This window comes from Mus pahari, chromosome 16, assembly GCF_900095145.1.
Source record: "Mus pahari chromosome 16, PAHARI_EIJ_v1.1, whole genome shotgun sequence".
Lineage (NCBI taxonomy): Eukaryota > Metazoa > Chordata > Mammalia > Rodentia > Muridae > Mus > Mus pahari.
In genome coordinates, this window is record NC_034605.1 from 66,217,386 (window position 1) to 66,230,426 (window position 13,041).

The following is a 13,041-nucleotide window of genomic DNA, read 5'->3' on the forward strand; positions in this document are numbered from 1 at the left end:
ATTAAGACTGTTTCCACTTCATTAAACAGGACAAGCATGGCAATGCAGTTACATAACAGACACTCAAAGGTGAGGAGTCTTCTTGTTAGCTAGAAGGGTATTCCTTTAAGGTGATTTCTTTCATTTCAATCAATGTTTATTTTGGATTTATCAAATCACTTCAGCCCTGTAAGGATTTACATCTTAAATCAACAGGCAAAGGCCAGCCTGGTCTACAGAATGAGTTCTAGGATAGCTAGGGCTACGCAGTGAGAAGCCTTGTGTCAAAATCCCTGCCTCCCCCCAAATTTATTTAACTCTTATTTTTTGCAGTTACTCCCCTTTACTTAGGTTGTTGTTACTAGCTTAATCAATATTGCTAAATGTTTCTCTTTAAAGTTTTTCCCTACTGTTATGTAAACACTCCTTTGAAAATAGTCTACTAGTCTTAGTAGTATCTGCAAGGAATGGAGATCTCTTTGTTGAATAGGCATATAGTATATACAAATAAGATCCTCCAGTAGGCAGGATAATGATCCCCCAAAGAAATTTGTGTCTCTAAATCCAGGAACCCATAAATGTTATCTTGCAAGTCAAGGGGCCTTTTCTCATGTAGTTACGAGCGTACACCTGAAAATAAGATTATTTTGGTGAGCTCCAAAAAAAAAAAAACAAAAAAAAAAAAAAAAAAAAAAAAAAACACTGTGGAAGGCTCAGTTCAGGAAATGCACTATCCATGGCTTTGAAGAAAGAGGTCAAGCCAAGGAGTGGACATTCCTCCACTTTCTAGGAAGGAACACAATTTCTCTGACTTCTGGATTTTAGCTATACGAGACCCGTACATAGACACTGTGGCCTACAAAATGACAAGAATACAACATGAAGAATACATGTGGCTTCATGAGCTTGTTTGGGAGATGTCGGGACAGGCAGAATCCATTCAGCTCGTGCTCAGAACGCTGTGCTGGAGAGGGCAGCAGGCTGCGTGGTGTGCGCTTCTCTCTCAGGGCGAGGCATAGTCCGAGGCATAGTCGCTGCTCCTCTCAGAAGGCGAAGAAAAACCGAACCCCAGGGGGTTACCTTGTTTGTGCACGAGTGAGTTACGATAAAGTAGGCAAACCCAAGAAAACGCCCTCTTAAGGCTCGCCTCCTGAAGCTCCTAGACGACAAGGCCACCACAGTATCAGCCTTCTGTGCAGGGCTCACACGGTCTTTTTCCGCCCTGGGAGAAGTCACACACGTCAGGTCGTGGACTCTCAGCGAAGAGGTTCGAGGTCGCCGACCAATGCCAAGTCTCGCGATATTTGGGACGTTCGCAGACTGCGCGGGGCCTACCTTGTCTGGAAAGGAAGTCGCTTCCGCCCGCTGAAAGGCTAGCCCGTCTTCTCGCGATATCTGGAGGGAGGCGAGCGATGGAGCACTGAGGCGCTCGTTCTCGCGGGATTTACGGGCCCCGGAGAGCGTTGGCTGGTCGCTGAGGTGACGCCGCCGCGTCAGGCCCCACACAGCGCCCCCCGCTCCGGGCGGGCGATGCCAGGCAGTCGGCCCACGTGCCGTGCCCTCCTCCCCGCCGAGAGCGGCGGGGCTGCCGGGTGCCTGCCCCTAGCCCGATGGACGTCTCCGCCCCGCAGTCCCGCGCGGACGCCCGCAAAGGTATGAGCTCCGAGCTCGCGCCTCTGCGCAGGCACACGTCTTCAGGGCACTTCCGGAAGCGGCTCCCGCGTGCTTCCTGTGATTGACAGCTGAGGATTTCGAACAGACTCCTCATCTGTAAAATGAGGACTATTGCTTCTCGTAACTATTGGATGAGATGAGATGCAGTGACTCCATTTTTGACCTATGGCGTTCAGTAAATGTCATGTTTGTCTTTGTATATGCCAGCTATTAGTCAATAGCAGGGATTTGTTTTAAGTAGATGAGCAAAGGCCTATTTATTTAGTACAGTTCACTACATGGCTTATCGAAGCGGAGTTTTGCCTCTAGTAGATCACCAAGAGCTTTTGAAAGTGTAGTTATCTCACAAGCCATTAGGGATGTAGACTTGCCCCCTAGCTTTAATTAATAAAATTGATTGATATAACAGATTACAAACTGTGTGTGTGTGTGTGAAAGTCAGAGGATAGCTTGGGTGAGTCAGTTCTCCTAATGAATTCAGAGGCTGGAATCCAGGTCAGCAGTGTTAACAGCAAGCTGGCTTACAGATGGACCCAACCTTCAAGCCCTTACAGAACAGGTTTACAATTGAGTGTTGTGTGCCCAGGAATCATCTGATAAATTTTGCTTTTCCTTTGAGGAAGATATTTCATGAAAGTAAGCAGGGGCTCAGTGCTAATTTCAGGGTAAGCAACAAACTTTGAACTCGTAGGACTAAAAATTGGTCATGTCATAATTAAGGGCCCACAAATAGAAATGCCTTTATGAATCTGACTGCTAAAGGCAAATGGTGGATCTTCTAAGTGACAGTGATGGGACTGGTATGTTTGTTCCTTGATTGAATCTATTAGAAGATTTAGTCACTTTTGGTATTTTAGGGGGAAAATTGCTGATGGGAAGAACAGATCACTCAAAGTCTCCGAGAAGGAAGTATGTTTCCTATGTTCGAAACAAGCAAAGAAGGCACTTTGGAATTGAGAGAGGCACCCCAATCATTAGGAGCAATACCCCCATTCCTGCCTTTCAGAGAGAAGTCCTCCCTCGATCATCAATTCCAATCTCTGTAGTAAGAGAATCATTATTCTTGACTCCAACTTCATCTATTTGATTCTAGAAATAACCCAAACTCAGGTACAAAGGTGCCCATAAAAGATGTTCTGGTGTTTTCCACATACGTACAGTTCTACCTGAAAAACTCTGAAATGTGTCTCCCAATACTTCTTTTCCATAGCACTCTGTTCTCTTCTTTCAAAGCACCTTTTGCCATTATGTTTATGTCTATGAGTTTTTTAGGGGCTATCTCACTAGATCAATAATTTGTTTTCACTTAAAAATTCAGCTTATGCTTATTAACTGTCTTTTGTGTGTTAGTCTAAGATTTTTTTCTTAACTAGCAGATCGATTATTCCAATAGATAAAGAATCAGACATTTAGAGTAGTTTAAGTATATTTAAACTACTGATATACAGAATTTTTTTAATAAGTAAAACTTTAATAAGTCTAATAGGACATGGTATTAGAAAACAGTACTAAATACATAGTCATGAATTGATGGTACAAGTGGGGGGTATATAAGAGAGAGGAACAGAGAGAAGAAGGGTATGGAATAATATGTTTTAGGCATCTTTCATATATACATTAATTTATTTACTAATTGGGGACATATTCTTGAAAGGGAAGTTATCTCTAGTGAAAAACAAACAGACAAAACCAAATAAACATATTTAAACACAGTGTAAATGCTATTGTGGTCATAAAATACTTTGAGAGAATAATGGGATATCTACTAAATAAGGTAGACTAGAGGTAGAGAGATTGGTTATGAGTGATTCAAGATAAAGTGATGGTGGCATGTACTAAGGACAAAGTCATTGAACTACTTACTAAATCAAACCTGGTGTTACCTTTTAAAATACAGGTTTATTAGAATACAGTCATGCTCATTTAGTTATTGTCTGTGGCCACTTTTTGCTTTAAAGAGTAAGAGAATAAACGGTCTCTAAACTGTAATTTAACAAATAGCTAGTAGTTGCCTATAGAAAACGTTTGCTAGCTCTTGCTTTCTAGAGATGTTGACATAGAGAAAAGTGATATTTTTGTTTGTCTCTGTTTCTTTGTTTTTTTATTTGTTTGTTTGAGACAGGGTTTCTCTGTGTAGCCCTGGCTGTCCTGGAACTCACTTTGTAGACTAGGCTGGCCTCGAACTCAGAAATCCGCCTGCCTCTGCCTCCCGAGTGCTGGAATTAAATGCATGTGCCACCATGCCCGGCTGGTTTCTTTGTTTGTTTGTTTGTTTTGAGACAGGGTTTCTCTGTGTAGCCCTGGCTGTTCTGCTCTATAGTTCTTAGTAAAAACTAATCTCTATCTCAGAGATCACAGAGTTCTACCTGCCTCTGTTTCCTGAGTGCTTGGATCAAAGATTTGCACCACCATACCCAGCTGTGATTTGATTTTGAGGTAAAACCAGAAAAGAGATTGTAGTGGAATGCATGTAGGAGTAATAGAAAAAGAGGAAGAAGGGCTACCTTGAAAAGTTGTCTTTAAATGATCCTAGTTAATAAGATTCAGGGAAACTGCTCACTACTGTTTTTGACACTAATCTTCATTTTATATCCATTATGTGGTACACTGTCTGATGAACAATTGATGTTTAAAACATGTATGTTGAGTGTCAGATTAAGGAATTCTGTCTTTTAAATGAGAGGGAGATGCATCATTTGAAACAGAATAATGTGTTAAGAATGACTGTAGTGGTATCATTAGCTTAGGCTCAGCCTGCACTGTTTTAGAAAGAAGATACTTTGACCTGCACAACTTTTTACCTCTGTAGTAAAGTAGGGTGTTAATTTCATAATAGTATAATAGTTCTCAGTTAGGATCTAAAAGGATAGAGTAGGAGAACACTTTTTTCCATGTGTATTTAGGATAACTATATGGTAAAACCACCTCGGCAAAGTTAGTGGGAATAATGTTTTTGAGGAACAATTGAAGAAGACTATCACAGTGAGCTGTTGTTGCCTAAGACAACATACACCCATCATTGTAACCATTACTGTTATGAAGCTCTAACTGGAGCTCCTCAGGAAGATCCCAGGAAGCCATTAATGGTCTTGTGGGATTAGTGCAGAATGTGTAAGAAAAATAATTTCCTTTATCCTTACAGTTACAGCTATATATTTCTTGGATCCTTGCAATGAGGGATTCCATTTGAAAATTATTTTAGTGTCTTCTATTATTACCCTTTAAATGCTCTTAGTAGCATATTTTAGAAGACCTTTCCTCCATTCATAGTGATGTGTCTTCAGGATAGAAAATAAAACAGAAGGCTGGACAGTTAATACAGAATAAGTTCTTATGTATAGAGATCAGAATCTTCAGTGAATGACAGGCTCTTACAAAAGGATCTTAGAGTTCATCTCTCTTTTTTTAAAGACTTATTTTATGTGTGTGAGTGTTTTGCCTACATATATATGTGTACCACATGTCTGCCTGGAACATAGGGAAATCAGAAAAGAGTGTTGAATAACCTAGAATTTGAATTATGGATGGTTGTGATCCACCATGTGAATACTGGGAATTGAACTCTGGTCTTCTGCAAGAGCTTTAAATGCTTTTAACTTCAGAGCCATCTCTCTAACCCCTAGAACTCATCATCTCTTACTAAACCCAAAAGGGATAATCTATTATGATTGTGACATCAATGTAGTTAAATAAGAGGTTCCCTACGTTAGTTAAATACCCTGTGTCTAGGGAAGCATGGAGTAAATGGAGCAAAGATAAAAAGAACATGCCACAAAAGCGTTACTGTCCTGAACATTTTAGCTTACTCCTTACTGCATCTATTGCTTTTACTGCATCGTATAAGGAGAATATGTATAATGTTCCTGAGTCAGCAAGACTATTTAAATCGGTGGCTTTCAGCTCTGGTTGTAACAACTAAACAAACTGTGAAAACAAATGTTCATGGCTTACATCTATTAATTGGAATCACCAGAGTTAGTCTCCTGGCAATTTATTTTTAAACCTAGCAAATATTCTTTCAGTGCTACACAGCTAGAATAAGAACTACAGAAAAAAAAAAAATATATATATATATGCTATTTTGTTTCAGTTATTTGGAAAATATGTTAAATCTTTTTTCTCAATAAGTAACTAAGGTGTGACTTCATACGTTTTTGAAAAGTTAATTTTCTTTCTTTTTATAGACAGGTGGTGTCCAGGAGAAAGATGTCTTGCTCCATCTTTGGATAACAAAAAGCTTTGTGAAGCAAGCATAAAATCTATTACTGTGGATGAAAATGGGAAACCTTTTGCAGTTGTCCTGTATCCAGACTTTCAAGAAAAGAAAATACCTCTTCAAAGACTTCAAGAAGTAAAATCAACTAAAGATTACTCCAGAAGTCTTATATTTGATGATGAAGATTTAGAAAAACCTTATTTCCCAGATCGAAAAATTCCGTCATTGGCTAGTGCTTTTCAGTTATCTGAAGATGGAGACTCAATTCCTTATACTATTAATAGGTACTTGCGAGATTACCAAAGGGAGGGGACTCAGTTTCTCTACAGACACTACATCGAGGGAAGAGGGTGTATTCTTGGTGATGACATGGGACTTGGAAAAACAATACAGGTATTTATATTAGTTACCTTATAATTAAAGATAAGCTCATATGTATAAGAGTGAATACACTGCAAATCTCTGTAATAGCACCTGTTACCGTAGGTTTTTGTTTGTGTTTATCTCACTAGTTTGATGGAAAGGTTTCAAAATTGAAGACAGTGATTCAATGTCTCATTGTTTTATGCTCAGTACTTTATTGATATTTGGGGAATAACATTTTTTTTATTAATTTTTATTCTTAGAGAAAATGCTATATACAGTGAAAAAAGTTAATTAACTTCTAGAGCCCCAAGTTCTTTAAGACAGAAATAAAATAGCCCTTGCATTTTAAAGACAAATTGTGGTTTGGGTTTGGTGTGTAATTCATATTGTGGACTAGAGGTTTGTAAAGAGAAGTGTGCTAGATCTCCTTTCAAAATGGCATTTAATTTCATTTTTAAAAGATATATAATATTTATAAATTATAAATTTGTAATATTCTTTCCCCTCTCCCAACTCCTCTCAAATCTTCCCCCTTTCCCATCTTAGTGTCCTTTTTTTCCTAATGAAAGAAAGAAAGAAAGAAACAAACAAACAAACAAACCAAAATATCACCGAACCATTACCAGCACACACACTCAAAAGAAAAACAAAGCAAAGAAAACCCATGGAATCCATCTTGTGTTGGTCAACAACTCCTGAGCATAAGGCCTGCCCTGGAATGTGGTTGATACATCTAATGTCACTCCACTGAAGTGACACCCATTTTCCCTCTGTTGTCAGCTGTGTGGAAATAGCTTTTTGGTTAGGAATGGGACTCTGCCCACTTCCATTGGCATGAACTTGTGTGTGTCTTCTGTATGCTGTTGCAGTTTCTGAGTTGATGTGTACATCAGCCCAGTTACAGCTAGAAAATCTGTTTCCTTGGAGTTGTCCATGACCTCCTACAGTCTTTCCATTTCCTCTTCAGCATCAGTCTGAGAGCCTTGAGGGGTGGGGTGTGATGAAGACATCCATTTAGTGCAGTGCTCCGAAGTCTCCCACTCTGCACTAGCACTTTTTTAAAAGTATGATCCTGAAACACTCTTGTTTCTTTTTATGTCCTATGAGATGAAAAAAAAAAAAAGAGGAATGTGTTTATCTTTCTTTTTTTTTTTAATGAGAAAAACTTGTGGGGGTTGTAGCGGGGAGACTAGGCCTTTTGTTTGAATGTTAGAGGTGCTGTTTCCCAGCCTCATATTTATTCTATATCATGAGGTGGCTGCATGTGAGGAAAGATGGCCTATAAAAGTGTTTGCTTGCAGAGTTTAGAAAGGAATGTCTGTGAAAACAAAACTTTCCTTGACTGGTTTTTTCCACCCCTCTCTGAAGTGTAGGTCATGACCTTTTATTATTCTAGATGTGACAGACTTAATTTTTTTTTCTGTAAGCAATTTTGTAAATATTCTACAATAAAGCACCCCCTGATTATTTTCTTTGAAATTAGTTTTGTAAATCTTCATTCTAAATTTGTCATAGATCTGCAAATTCTTATTTTTATAGACCTGTACTGTGCCAGTGGATTGTGGTAGACCAGGCCCGACCTCTTCCAAATATTCATGTTCTCTTTGCTAGGAGTAGTAGCCTGACTAAAGTGTTTCTCTAACCCATGAACCACCTGTATGCTTCTTCACAGCCTTCTTTTCCCTTTTCCCTATAGCACATTATAGTTAGCATTACTTTAATTAATGTATTAAGCTGAGAGATTTCCATGGTTTTAATTTCCCTGTTCACTTAAGGTGTATTCTCAACTAAAGTCAAGTTGTCCTAGGTTGGAGTTGTTATATGTCTCCTTTGCTCTCACTAATCTCATTAATCTCTAGCTGGCTGGACACACACACACACACACACACACACACACACACACACGCACACGCACACATTTATTTATTTATTTATTTATTTATTTATTTATTTATTTGTGTGTGTGTGTGTGTGTGTGTGTGTGTGTGTGTGTATGCACACTCATGCACATGTGCCACAGAGGATGGCTTGTGGCAGTTTTCCTATGTGGGTACCAGGGAATTGAGCTCAGGTCATCAGGCACGTGCCTCTGAATGCAGAGCCATCTCCCTAGCCCTCCCTGGATTCTTTAACAACAACTATTTATTTTCTTGGTTTTCTGTCTTTTTCTTAACTGGATTTTCAGTCGGTTTCCTTGTCACTTCTGTCCTCCAGACCCCTGGGTTTCATGTTGCTAATTGACCAAAGCAGTTACTGGAGTCTCTAGACTGTCTCAGCACCCAGCAGAGTTCCTGTCTTGTCATGGGTAGTAGATGTGTACTGTCTATGTCTATGTGGTTGCTTCAGTTTTTTTGTTTTTTTTTTTAAAATCTAACATTAATGTAGTTGCATCAGTTTTTATTTGCTTTCTGTTTTTATATTCAGTCTTCAATTTATAATCATAATTTTCTCTGTCCTTGCTTTTTTTATCTTTTACATAGCATACATATGTTGTGTCTGACAATCCTTGTCTTTGAAAAAAAATTATGATTTTTAAAAAAATGTATGTATATGTGCTGTCTGTCTGTGCACATATAAGCACGCTTGAAAGTCAGACAGCTTTCTGGAGCTCTCTTTCCCCATATGGGCATCAGATCTAACTTAGAAAGTCTATCTTGGAGGCAAGCCTTTTCACCTGTTGAGCCATCTTGCTGGCCCAGTCTTTGCTTCTTTTGTAGAGCACCCAGTTTATACATAGAGTGCTATTGGGCTATTATGTTACTTCTTTTTATTTATTTAATGTCTTTGTTGTTGTTGTTTTTGCTGTCTTTTGGATAGATTGTGTTGCATTGCCTTGAACCCTGCTTGTTAGTGATTACCCCAGAGCTCATGATAGATGTTTTCTGCTTATCAAATATAGCATGCACTTTTTTTTTTCCTTTTTGGACATAATAAGGGCCTTAGGAACTGTAACTACCCCTAACCCTAACCCTGACTTAGATAAAAAAGTTGTAGCCAAATTCTTGTCATTTAATGCCAACAAAAGGTTGTTTGGTTCTATTTTTAAGTCAGTATACCTTGTTTTCCTGCCTGTTTGCCATTTTTCTTGCTTTTACATTTTGCTTGTGCTACTGTACTGCTCTTTTGCCTAGAATCATCTACTTGTACTTAGATTTTTTTCACTTATACTACTTTTATATTTAATATTAGTATTTTTATATTTTATATATTACAAAAGTGTGATTCTTTTTGCAATGAATTGGCTTCTTTTAGCTGTCTGAAAATATCTTCATTTTACATTCTTAAATATTGTTACTGAGTATAAAAACCTAGATTATATTATTCTCCTTATTACTTTACTTTGAAAGTATTCTATTGTATAGTGTCTTTGTTTTTTATTACTTTGTATTTAATTGTTGCTGTATTGTAGGTAATCTGATCTTATTTACTCTAGCCTCTTTTAAATCAATTTTGTGTCTCAGTTTTATTTTATGAAGTACCTACTTGTGAATTTTTGTTAATTTTTAAAATTTTGCCATGGTGAGTAATTAATATTCATCACTAATGAGCATGTGGCTTAAGATATTATTTTAAATGATCACCTTTTATTTCTTCAAATAAATCTCATTACCATTCCCTTTATCATTTGGGATTTAGATCACAGATATCTATATATTAAAAAAAATATTTTTTTTATAGGATGTGCACTGACAAGAAAATGTATGGAATTACAGTCACACCTGTAATTTGTAACTTGTAAACAACCTGGGAAAGTTGAAGAATTGCTAAAGTTTGAGGCCACCTTGACAGGACTCCCAAGTGAGTTCTAGGCTACACAGGACTAGAAAGAGACCTTCTGTCAGTCAGCTCCCTTAGCCCCAATACAAACTTTTCATTACAGTTTTTCTAAGTCTATAATTTATAATTTATGCTTTAAAGTAATGAGTTTTTCCTTCTATATGGATACCAACTCATACATATTTACCCCACATCTTTAAAATAACCCTGCTGATATTATTGTTATCATCTTTACAGATAACTATTTAGGGAGTTTAATTACCTTACTGAAGTTCACATAGTTGCCAAATAACCAGAGCTAACATTTGAATCAACAAGTATCTAATTGACTGAGTGTTCCTTGGGGTTGATTGTTGGAGTCTGCATCCTTTTCTTATTTTTATCCTTCTCATTTAAATTTTGGAGAAAAGCTGCTATTCAAATGGTATGTTTTGATGAGCGTATTAGCCTATCTTAAATTAGCCCCTGTCATTCATTAGATAAACATAGGTACAAACTTGTGAGGCAAGTTCTCCTTGAAGGAACTTATTTTCTACAAGAAAAGAAAAAAAATGTATAGTTTATTCTAGAGGCTTTGAGAAGATAGTTTCCATGGATAGAAACAAATACTAAGGTACTATCTCAGATGATGGAATCACAAAAGAACTCATCTGGTGGGCAGAATTGTCCCAAGAGGAGATGGCAGTATGGAGTTTTATGTGTTGCTTGTTAATTCAAAGAAAGTCCCAGTGTTTTTCTGTTCCCCTAACATCTTTTTGCCTGTAGTGTGCTGCTGATTAGATTGTCATGTGTACAGTAAAGTTATGTATAGTAATAGAAAAAGTCTTTTTTCTTCCAGGTTATTTCATTTCTGGCTGCAGTTTTGCATAAAAAGGGAACTCGTGAAGATATTGAAAATAATATGCCAGAGTTTTTACTAAAAAGTATGAAAAAGGAGCCGCTTTCTACAGCCAAAAAGGTGAATATCTAGAAGTGTTCAACTCATAAATCTGACATTGCAAACACAGAAGCATTTAACACAATGTATCTTACATTTTAATACAAGAGTTTGAACATAAAAATATTTAGTTAAGTTAGGCTATTTCTCAACAATGGCAAGAGGAATTTCAACTTAAACTTGTTTGGGAGTTTCAATCTATTACTTGTCTGTATTTCCGTGACTTATTTGTTAAAATTTATATGCATATGTATGTAAGGTTAGTCCAGCTCTTCATTAATTTGTTTTTAATTCATATAAGAACAAAAGGAGGCAGTACAGATATTGGTAGCAAAGATGCATCATGGATATTTTGTATATTTACATCAGAAAATTGAAAAGACCAGGTTTATGCTTCTCTCTGCTTCTGCTCTTATGACAATGAATGGTACGCATAAGTGTGTTTATAAATATATATAGTTTTTATACAAACCAGAGACTTTTCTCATCCAGGTATCTAATTAGGCCTGACTCTGCTGAAATTAGACAAGATTAGACATGTTCAGGATGGAGTGATTGTAGACAAAATTCCTCTTGCCACTGACCCCACATGGCGGGTGGTGGACAAGGGGCAGCCCCAGGTACCAGGTTCTCAGTCTCCTGCATCCCATGCTGGATACTGCAGAGGAGCTGAGAACAGAATAGGGGCGGCCCCGGGGTGGCACTTGACCCTGGGGATGAAAGGAGGAGAGGGCAGGGAGAGAGGTGGCGCTGGATGGTTCCCACTCTGGTGAAAGTCCTTGGTTTGGTCCGTGGCTGTAGCATAGGATTGCCTTCTGGCAGGAGGTTAGACAGGGCTAGTTAGGAGAAAGCCTATCACATTGTTCAAGCACAGCGGGCCTTCATGATCAGAGATAGTCTATGGTTTTAGAGCTTTATTGTAGAAAGGCAGGGGGAAAGAGAGAAGGAAGAAAGAGAGAGGGAGAGGCCGACCATGGCCATGTGGAGAGTGGGGGAAGAGAGAGAGAGAGAAGGAGGGTTAGAGAGTAAGAAAGGTAAAAGCTTAAAGAGAGAGGTGGGGCCAAACAGCCCCTCTTATAGTGGGCCGGGCTATCTTGCTGTTACCAGGTAACTGTGGGGAGGAGCATACCTGGCTATAGGGTGGAGTCTAGCCAGAATGCCAGAAGCTTGGGACACAGTCTTGGTGACTGATAGCCACAGACCTCCCCTGTGGGGGCTGTGGGGACAGTAACTTCGACAGGAACCAGGGGTCCAGGAGACATTATTGAACCCTTCTGTCCCATGTAGGTGGAAATTACCACCCACTGGGTCCCACCAGGTTTCAAGACCTAAGCTCAACTGGAGACCAAGCTGTCTGTTCATAGCCCAGTCAGCGCCCCACAGTTAATCTGGAGCTTGTTGATCCAGCTGGACTGGCTGACCAGCAAGGCCCAGGAATCCTCCCGTTTCTGCCTCCTCAGTGCTGGGGTTACAGGTGTTCATTCCCACCCAGTATTTTTAAAACATGGATGCTGAGGATTGAATTCCAGTCCTCGTGCTTGCACAGCAAGTGCTTTACCAACTGAATCATCTGCCCAGTCTCCTTATGTGCTTTTATGCTGTCCTTAGTATCTAGAAAATTGGATAGGAATAAAGATGAATGTTTTGATGAAAACATTATTTTATAAATGTAATGAACTATATCCCTCAGGTTCTAAGATAGAGTTTCTTTTATATAAGTCTTATTCACAAGATTACTGAGAAGTCCAGGTTTACTCTAATGACCTCAGAAAGGTCATTTTTGTATAAAAAATTGCAAAGTACTGATTTTTGTTATTTTAAATTATCTTACTATTTTAATAGCACCCATGCATACTGAGTGTCAGATTCAGTTTTATCGTAGAGTGAAAACCCTTAGTATGTTTAAATATTACAAAGATTTAAGCTTACTTTTAGCTTTGGGTTCAGTTCTGTGGTGCTAAATGGTTCTACAGATCTTATATATCCCATTATATGCCACTTACAACTAGACTAGGAAGAGAAAAAAGGAAGAAAAGTAATGTGATTTAAAACGTTAATACAGTTAAATGTATTCAGAATGTTCCATTAAGAG

At 38.4% G+C, this 13,041-nt stretch overlaps 1 protein-coding gene across 2 annotated transcripts in view; it reads left to right on the forward strand.

Annotated features, from left to right (window-relative positions):
• The first annotated feature begins 1,354 nt into the window (after positions 1-1,354).
• The window catches only part of Ercc6l2 (ERCC excision repair 6 like 2), an 85,302-nt gene continuing 73,615 nt past the window's right edge, over positions 1,355-13,041 (forward strand). The window contains exons 1-3 of one of the 2 annotated variants that reach the window (XM_021215539.2): positions 1,355-1,632; positions 5,838-6,262; positions 10,851-10,970. In XM_021215539.2, coding sequence (XP_021071198.1) covers positions 1,590-1,632; positions 5,838-6,262; positions 10,851-10,970 — 588 coding nt within the window. In that variant the 5' untranslated portion in view covers positions 1,355-1,589. The remainder of the gene's footprint in view (positions 1,633-5,837; positions 6,263-10,850; positions 10,971-13,041) is intronic. The other variant, XM_029547483.1, reaches the window with a different exon arrangement.